This window comes from Poecilia latipinna, unplaced genomic scaffold (genome assembly GCF_001443285.1).
Source record: "Poecilia latipinna isolate Pla-1442-1.1 unplaced genomic scaffold, P_latipinna-1.0 Scaffold286, whole genome shotgun sequence".
NCBI lineage: Eukaryota > Metazoa > Chordata > Actinopteri > Cyprinodontiformes > Poeciliidae > Poecilia > Poecilia latipinna.
Genome location: NW_015112902.1, coordinates 30505 through 40708, shown reverse-complemented (window position 1 = coordinate 40708; position 10204 = coordinate 30505). Strand labels below are relative to the sequence as shown.

At 36.3% G+C, this 10204-nt stretch overlaps 1 protein-coding gene across 5 annotated transcripts in view; it reads left to right on the top strand.

Annotated features, from left to right (window-relative positions):
• LOC106948405 (catenin alpha-2-like) overlaps positions 1-10204 on the top strand; it is an 88501-nt gene that overhangs the window by 62959 nt on the left and 15338 nt on the right. For 4 of the 5 annotated variants that reach the window (XM_015034044.1, XM_015034042.1, XM_015034040.1 and 1 more), the window contains one exon: positions 2929-3035. In XM_015034044.1, coding sequence (XP_014889530.1) covers positions 2934-3035 — 102 coding nt within the window. In that variant the 5' untranslated portion in view covers positions 2929-2933. Of the gene's footprint in view, positions 1-2135; positions 2222-2928; positions 3036-10204 lie in introns of those variants that run through there. The other variant, XM_015034043.1, reaches the window with a different exon arrangement.

Here is a 10204-nt window from a genome sequence, read left to right as displayed (position 1 = left end):
ACTGGTGTCTTACCTTTTGGTTTGACTATCTTTGGTTCCAGCTTTCTTCATCAATTATTCCTGTACCAGAAAACGTGAACACTCAGTATATTTTGTCTTGAATAGGCAGACATGATAAATGAACTGAGGCAACTGAAGTACTTTTTGAGGCCAACACACAAAACAAGAAAGCTAATTAACAACACAACCACACTTTGATGAGCTTTCTATGCCAAACTCAGCAGGCACAATATCTGCAGGCTAGTGATGAATTGGACATTAAAAGGTCTGCTTTGCAGTTCTAAAACAAATAGCTGAATAGCAGCACTTAGTGAAACTTACAAAATCTCCTTGTGTGTAAAAATAAATAAATAAAAAAAAGATTGCTTACTACAGATTTATCAGTTTTGTGTAGTCGTCAAGTAACTTATGTTACTGCTGGGCATGTCTGTGTTTAGACTATTTGAAGCAGATTGCATGTTGCAGATTAGGTGACATTAATGATATATGGGAGATTAATGCATTAAAGAAACAACCAGAAGTGTTTTTGGTCAGATCTTTTGATGTGTTGTTTTGTATGTATTTACATTTTTTTCTTAGAATTCAGGATTACCATGCAATGTTTCATCAGATCCATGCTCCAATGTCCAATTTTTTTAATCCTTACATTTTGTAAATTTACAGACATGATAGCAAAATGCTGCTGATGAACTAAAATTTAATTTCAGAATTGTTTCAGCTGAAATAAAACGTCAGCACTTCAGCACACGTAAATAAGATAAATTAGACGAATATAACATCTTTATATGTACTTGTCCTATTCCCTGCCCCAATATTCACTTTGAATTATGTATGCTTTTTAAGGAGTAAGAGAAAGTGATGCTTTTTTTTTGTTTTGTGTTGTTAATAGCACTGCATCTGGCGGTCAGTTAACTTGGTTTAAGCAAAGGCCATAAGTGCACTGAGGCAAAAATAATAGCCATTAAACTGCTTGGCTTAATTTATGGCAGCAGACTGTACCACTGCTGACCTTTTGTAATCCACACCTCAACTCACACAGCTTATTGTAGTCACTCCTGAGAAGGAGCAAAGCAAAAATAATAAAATAAAATATGGAAACTGTGTAACTTAAAACTTGTCTGAATGTTACTAAAAAAAAATAAATAAATAAAATGTTACATTGGTTTTGATTCCTTTTACACATTTTCTTACCTCATGAAAATATTCAAGACGGTGCTCTGTTGTGAACTCCTTAAGGTGTGGATGGCAATCTGATCAAAGTTATCAGATTTCCTACTATACTTCCACCCTAAACTGCTGTGAGTAGCATAAGCAGCCCCTGCCCCAGATATGTCATAGTTATTCACATTTTATTATCCCTTTTGCCTCACTTACATTGGCAGTACACTCGGTCAGTCCCAGCTGGCCCAGTGCAACGCTGCCTTCTGCTGACACACACCACACGCCACATGCCAGCTGTTTAGCCTCTGGAGTAAACTTATATAACATTTGCTAAATTTGAATTATTTTCAAACATCAGTGTGGAAGAAAAGGCTCTGACAAGCTAAGAAGCTGATTTCTGAAATGCTGCTTGGTTGAAACCATTTCTAGTTTTGCTTACACAGAAAATAGTTTTTTTTTTGGCATGGTACTCAGATAAGTGTGTAGATCCCCCCTCACTCCCCTCCCTTTTCTCTGTTTTTCTATACTGTTTTCAGTGAATGATCTCACTTTCCAGACCCGCAGCAACTTGTATTTTTATTTTTTTTTTACCAACAAAGTTTTAAGTAATCAAAATGCTGCTCAGACTGTGAACAAATGTAGGCCAAAACTCTGCTGAATAGCAACTAGCTCAAAATGTTTACAAAGAGTAACATCTTATTCCTCCAGTCCAAGCTAAACTTAACAACTTAGGTAATTAAAATTTTGTAGAAAGTCGTATTGTCATGCAAGAATTGACCTTGAAATGTGATTGTGGTTCCTAACAATACGGGGACTGGTCAACCATTTATGTGTGCTTTGCTGTTGTCCTCCTGGCTTGCTCGATGAATAGAATCAGGATTTGCTGAGTGTCACTTGACCCTCCTACCCCCAAATGTTGCTTCAATGAAAGTGATTCACGTCACAATGCAGCTTTACAAAAGCAGCCACCAGTGTCACATGCAGACGAGCCAACCTAAGTCTGCCACAGCCAAATATTTCTGTGCGTGCAAATGGTGCCAGTGGATTTAGAGGAACATATGTATGCAGTTTTACTTGATTTTGTCGTCATTTCAGGACTTCACGGTTAACTTTTTGTTTTTCCAGGGGATTTTGTGTCATCTTGTAGCTTGCTTCGTTTCTGTTTTGATAACTGATGATTCAAAGTAATTTTCTATAGTCTGCTCTGTACTGAAGGCACCGGTTTAACCTTTTACATAAAGGAATTGCTTTTCTGTTTGAAATATCCTTGTGGACCTACAAAAATAACATTTTAATCTATGTTAATGGTGTTCTGGAATTGTCATAATAACCTCAATGTGCTGTGCTTTCAAAGACTGGTGTGTGTGTGTGTGTGTGTGTGTGTGTGTGTGTACGCCTCATTAATTCCTCGCAGTTTATTTGGGATGAATGTTTTTGTTTTACAAATGTTTATCACAAATGTTTTTGTGCAACCTCTTGTTGGTGGAGACAGTTTTTTGTATTCACCAATAAGTGTTCACATGCTGTGAATTTGGTTTTTAAATTGTCAATTTAAAAAAAAAAAAAAATCATAAGTTAGTATCATCAACTGTTTGAAATTGGGTCAAAAGTGCGTACTGGTTTTCTGAGTGCCAGTCTACACAGCTCAACACTTGTAAATTTACAAATGTTATCATATTGCCTGTAAACCACTTAAAACTATCTAAAATGTATTATGAATTGGCAGCTTTTTTCCCCTAACTATTTCTGTCCGTCTAATCCCAACAGAGACCATGACGACTGCCACTTCCCCTATTCTATTGAAATGGGACCCAAAGAGTCTTGAAATCCGCACCTTGACTGTGGAGCGGCTTCTGGAGCCCTTGGTCACACAGGTAGACGAAGAACACACTTGATATGTATGAAATGGAGTTCTGGCAAAATGTAACCGGTTCTTCCCAACATGCTGAGGCACTGAGAAAGTGTAGTAACAATGCGCAAAAGAAGTTTACTTCAAACTGCAATTTGCATTTTCCCCATTTCTGTTCTGAAATTAGGAAAGTAAGCACCTGTGGAACTTTTTGCTCTTAAGAACAAGCAATAAGTTCCTTAAAAATGCAGCTCCATTCAGTTTCCATCTCACTTTTCTTCCGTAATTTCTCAGCCTTAATACAGTTCATCCTTTAGTTGACAGGAGTACTTTATGTAAGATATATGGGGAATTATTGCTGGAGGACTGAAAAATAGAATCTACCTCAACTCCCAAAAGTGAATTACGATAAAATGAGGAGACTGTTTCCAAACACCATGACTTCTGTTGCATGTATTCATACTACTTGCTAAATGTGCGACACATTTAAACAAAAAAAACGATATTCAGTTTGTTACCAATTAAATTAGATTTGCATACAGATGCCGCCGTGATGGACTGGCGCCTGCAGGCGGCGACCTGTACCCTGCCTCTCGCCCCTTGACGACCCCACAAAGATAAGAATGTTAAATCATGGATGCATACAAATGCTCTTCTATTTGAACAGTAGTCAAAATTTAATAATGATTAAGATATAAAACTGCATATTAATTTTACAAACATTTGTCTTTTTTTTCTGGACTGATTCACTTTTTGTTATCCCCATAATATTTTCATATAGAAAATATTACAAAGTGGAATCCATAGCCACAGCTACTCCATCTCTGCCACAGCTCATTAAGAGATAAACGACCAACATTTACTGCAAGTTTTTATTTTGAGCATTATAAAAATTATTACATAGATGACAGTTCTAAGCTGTTTCTAACTGTTCCTCTTGCTAATATGAATGCAGTTAATCATAGTTCAAATCACTCTTTTTTTTTTCAACTGTATTTAATTTTAGTTTTTTGAAACAAACGCATTGTTTTATTGCCCTGACACTTTGAGATGCAGTATAAGAATTTACTTTTTGATGTATAAAGGCTAAATGATGCACCCTTTCCATATTTTATAGTGCGTATATAGTTTTTGGTGCACAAAATATGTGCATTCAGTGACAACAGAACACAAAATTGTTTTTAAAAATTCATTCAAAAGTCCAACAATAAACTACTTTAGCACATAAATCTCAACCTCTTTTTTTTCCTTAAAATAATAATGAACACATTTTTCACTGCAGGACATGATGTTTCCATCCTTGCCTGTGTCAGACACAATGTTGACAGTGCTGAGATTACTGAGTGTACCAGCAGCCTTCCCCAGTGGTCTGGTGTTCCTCGGTTGACTTCAAAGTGCTTTTTATTTTTAATCAAATTTCCTGTTTTCAAACTACTTGCATGACCCCTGCAATATTACCTAGAGATTTATCAACCCCTTCATCTGTTTAACTTTCTTTGTTGCTCCATTTTGTAAAATAATGTTTTATTATTATTATAATTATTATTATTATTATTTTAGAAAACAAATGTGCTTTTCAGTTTCTTATCAGGTGCTTCGATGACCTTGTTAGCTTATATGTTGTATGTTGTCATTTTACATACAGATTATCTGGTTTTACGTGTGTGACTGACTGTATGACAAAATCGGGACAAATCTCCCTCACTTTTACATACATGTGTAACCTGCATGATTTTGATGGCGTTGCATCACTTTCTTTTTGTAAGAAAATCATTATATAATCCTACTGCTTTGGGTTGCATTGATATCAAGTGTTTGAACAAACATTGCTAAAATATGAAGAAAATGTAAGCCTGTCCCAAAAATTAAGCAGTCAGACAGATTTAAAAAAAAATAATAATTTTAATGGCTCTCAGAGTTTCACTGTGCCTCTTTTATGGTGCCTTGAGTTCGCCACATCCGGTCTTTGTTCCTTTTGAGTGGTCATCAGACTGACAGGTAGCTAATTGCTTAATGTCAAGGGATGGGAAGCTGATGAGGTTTTTTCAGCATGGCAATGCTTGACTGCCTTTGCATCAAATTATGTGAATGTTGAAGAGCATTTTTCATAAAAAATATTTTCACATTAATGTCCTGATTTTTATCCTTAGAGAAACTTTTGGTATCCACTGATTAATAATGAATGTTTTCAGAGAAGTCTGTTCTTTTCATTCTTGTGTAAGTTTTCTATATACATGAAAACTTGCATATTTTCTTAAACGTATTTTCTGGTAATTATAAATTTGAAGTTCTTTTTTAGATTTAAAAAAGTTTTTTTTTTTGTTTTTTTTTAGATCTACGTTTTTCTAAAGTGACACATTTTTTAACACAAACACATGGATAAGGTGCAAATCAAACTGAAGCAGTTTACTTTTAGGATTTATAGAAATTTTGAAGCGTTTTTTTGTGTGTGCGTGCGTGCATGAGAACCAGGCACTGTGATTGCTTTCTAATCAACTTGGATGATTGAGGATGTTTGTACAAAGAAAAGTCGGCTATTTCAGGAAGGCAGACAATCAGGCTTCCCCTGACATTGGTTGAAATACCAGTTTTATTTATCATGACCAACTTTATCATAGACCAGCTAGTGAACCTAGCAGATATATTGCTAAAAACGGAGGATCCGTCTTCATGGCTCTGTGTACAAAAAGCCTGCCTGCAGATAGCGTAAATATCTTTTATACTGCGGGCAATAGCAGCATTTCTTTAAAGGATTATATGAAAGCAGCTCTCAGGGGCAGGCAAAACATAGCCACTGTCTAAGGTTGTGGTCCCCAGCTCCTGTTTTGAGGGGTCTGTTGTGTAAAACTTAGACATGTTTCTGGTCCAACCAAATCCATTTCAACAGTTATTTACCTTCAGCATGCCGTTATGTTCAGTAGAAGCATGACGGTAGGATTTAAGTGCATGAGTTTAACACCACTAATCTAAGGATTTTATTTTTCATTTGCTGCAAAAATCTTACTCCTATCATGTCATATAGACCTCACATGCTATATTGCATTTTACGTCAAGTTGATCCCTTAAAACTTTAATACTGCAGGATTCAGATATTAATTGCTTTATTAATTATTAAAATTCTTCCCATCAATAGACTTGGAGTGGTTGACTCTGCAGTAGGATGCTATTGGGGGGGGGTTGGCTCCATCTTTGGAATAGTTCAGCAAATAAATATTTGCCACTTGGGGGCATTTTAAAGACTGATAATGGAACATTTGAATTTAAACTCAGATGTAGATGGTGAGATGATCATCAATTATAGATTGTGACTTTTCAGCAGGGAGGTCCTGTATTTGGTCTTTTATGTTTCTGCATGATGTGTACATGTTCTCCTCTTGCATGTAAGGGTTCCCTATGGAGGCACCACTTTCTCCCAGAGTCCAGAAACATGATTGCTAGGTGAAGTGACAAATCTAAAAATGCCCTTACATATGGGCACAGGTCCTGCAGATTTCTCCTGTGTGTTCGTGGGACCATTGTTGCACCCTGCCACTTGACCAATGACTGCTGGAGATGGGCATTAAAAAAAGATCAGAAGTGTTATTTACAAATTCGGAAAAGTTTTATGAGGATTAAAGCTGTTCAAGCAACTTCCTGAAAAGTTGGTGTAAAAGTCTGAATGAGTAGTGTGAGAAAGTGTTTTCCCCCTCCTGTTTTCTAATTTTTTGATATGTTCGTCACACTTCAGTGTTTGTGTTTGGTTGTGTTGCAAAACGGAAAAAAAAAAGAAAAAAAGAAAAAAGATGAAATCAGACAGGGGGCAAACCTTTTCAAACAACCGTACATCCATTATGTTTTTCTCTTCTGAAAATGGGTCATGGGTTAACAGATGATTTTATTTGGCTTTTCTTAATATTTACCCATTCTATTGTGCTTTCAAAACCTCAAAAGGAGAAGTTCTGATCAGATGAGCATGTCTACTCTTAGCTTCCCTTGAATGATAAAATGCATTGTCCCATTTCTAAGACTGAGCCCTTGGAGGAAGTTTATGTCTTTTCAAACTTAGTCTTTCCAGAAAGCTTTCCTTAGCTATTGAAATCAATGTTATATTTGAAAATGATAAACAGGATACCAAACTTCAATGTGACTTACTGGTAGAAGTACTGCTTTATTTTATAAACCATGAAATATAGAAATGTTTTATTCATTAAAAATGTCAAAAGCTTGCTTCAAATATTTTTTTGCAATTTAAATTAGTCATGTTCATATGTCCATGTTTGTATAAGAAACAAGCTGTGCCTGTGTTGTTTTGTGATTACTCATCCTGATTTTAAACAGACTTTCTCTGCAGGACTCCTCTGCAGGAGCTATTAACAAGCAGAGAGAGCCAAGCCACTCAGATTTGAATATTTAAAGGTATTTAGGTATATTTAACTGCTTTGGTCTTGTTCTCGCACAAAAGCAACAGAGTAATTACTTTTAGTTTCTTTATTACAATAGACCCATTTCATGTTTTGCGATTTTTTTTTTTATTTATTTTTTTTTTCTCTAAAAGTTTGCGTTTCGCTTTAAAACAAAGGCAAACAAAATGAACATCATTGTTTGTATATCAGAAATGGGGAAGCAGTGGTCCCCGTTGCTTTCTACCATTTGCACTCACAACAACCGAAAATATTACTTGCAGAATAGTACCTCATCAAAGCAAGCAAAGGACCTTTTCTCCCTTTAGACAGCAGATGTGATATTTGCACATCTCACAGTACCATTTACTGTGAGCTTGTCAAAGTAGGACTAGAAAAAAATCGGGCCTGTTTCAATTTTGTTGTCCTTTTGTGCTCTTTGCAGGCTGTGACTGAAATAGATTAACTGAAGAATTTATCACAACATGTATTTTTTGTTGACTCCACAGTGTATAATAATGTAGTGGGAGGAAACCTGAAGGGTGGTGCTTGCTGTCAACTCTGGCTTGTTTTAGCACTCTTTGTTTTTATGCCATCCAAAATTGGCTATGACTTTTGGTTGGCACCAGATGAACAGAGAGTTTCTAGTCATGGGGCTTAACATAAAGTGGGGTGGGGATATGGTTGGTGAGGGGATTAAGGCCTCATGCTGCATCACTGTCATAATCCATTAAGCTAGTGGAAAGGAGTCGGCCCGGACCTCAAACAGTTTTTAGAGGCAGGGAAAGATGCTACACCTCTTGGTGAGTTCATTGAAACCACAGAAGAGTTACTCTCCGAGTTGGGTCATTTAGGATGAGTTTTGGGTTATATATTTATTTTTTCCATTCAGGCACCATTTAAGATGTGCTTAGCAAGTCAGGTTAAACCCAGGAATAACCTTAATGCAACTATAATCCCATACTGTAGACATCTCAAGTAGAACAAGTAGGACAGAGACGAGTGTATTAAAGAGGGTTGCATTCTGCTTGCTGAAGCTTCAGAGTTGTACAGATTTGTACTGTACTTATTTGCACAGAACAAGTCAGAAAAGGCATTCTGACTGGTCTGCATCTATCCAGCTACATATAACAAACTGCTTGGCACCTTTGTATCAGAACCAGCATTCACTTATGCAGTTTCGGCTACAGTAGTGTAATTGTTCCTATTATGAGCCAGAAAGTCTTACACCAGTTTCTGGTCCACTATTGACACCATTCACAAGTGCAAAGTAATTTATAAAGATAATACTGTAGGCCTTCAAGTTTCATTCACATTTACATTCAGTCATTCACCTTCTGATACACACATCCACACACTGATGGTGGTAAATTGCTACACTGTGGCCATAGCTGCCCTGGAGTAGGCTACCATTCACCGCTGCCACCGGCCCCTTTTAACATACAGACAACAATTGTCATAAGGATGGTTGTATACCGCAACAGTGGACGGCATAGAGAAGGGTAGGAAGTTCTTAAAGAGACGGAGGCCAATTTCAAGGAGTCGGATAGGGTGGGCAGTAAAATTTCTTTGAAGTTGTTTTTGATGTGTGCAGCATTTTCATAAAAACTGAAAGTGAGCATTGCTTGTGCTATAAAATGGTCCTATGTGTCTGGAAAATACAGGATACCCCCCTAAAAGCACTACACGTTTTTCCTAATAAGTCAGCTTGTTAAAGATTGTAGAAGATGGCATCTTCAACAACAACCCAGTGGCTATTAGCAATTTGGATTCTAACAGCTATGGTTAGAAGGCTTCATTACATGGGTCACTAACAGCCTTTCCAGTACTTTCAGGATGTTTGGATTTTCAAGCTACTGGCCTCTAGTCATTGTCGACAGATGGATGTACTTTTTTTACTCATCACAGAAAGGCAGGATGTTTTCCAAATCACTTAATCTAAACTTGAAGGCTGAGGTAGGGTTAAGGAGGGGATGAACACTTTTGGCTGTGTAGACTATGCTTTCATTTTTATTGATCTGTTACGAACAATAAGGATGAAGTAGGCAGGACTAATGAAAGTGCAGTTTTGAAAAACACGAAGACAGCTCATTGAGGGGCAATGTTTTAGTTACTAACACATTTCATTTACTTTAGTTGAAATAACAGTTTTTACTGCTCCCCAGGATAAGTTTGCAAAATTTGGCAGACTTTCAAACCGTCATTGATTTTCAAATGTCAATGATGTAGAGTTTTTTGAGATAATCATCAAAACAAATACGTAGTGAGAAAATAATTAAATCTGTAAGTGGTCTTACAACAAATACTTTGTAGACTGTAAGAATAGCCAGCTGATTCTTAACGATGCTCTGTCAGCATCTGTCCTTTCGTTTGTGCTCTGAGGTCAGTTCTGGATCTTGTGAAACACAGTTTCATTGGTCTTCGTGATGTTATCTTTTGACACTTTGCGATTTCAGCATATGGCTTCCCCAGGGTCTTGAACTGCTGTGCACAGATGCTGCTGTCCTTCTGTTTTTTTTCCTCTTCAAAATAGAGAAAACTCTACACAAGAAAAAAAAAAAACATGACACAACTTATCCCTTTGGCTGCAGCAAAGAATAACAATCAAAATTTGAAGCTAAGCTGCCTTCTTAAATTTATTAAACAGTTAAATAAGTTTCTTTGAAAAAATAAATTTTTGATACGGGCATATTGTAATATGTTCTTTGAGTGTACATATAAGATATTGTATTTTAAAGCCGTTTCATATATATATGTTTGTGTGTGTGTGTATATATATATATATATATATATATATATATATATATATATATAT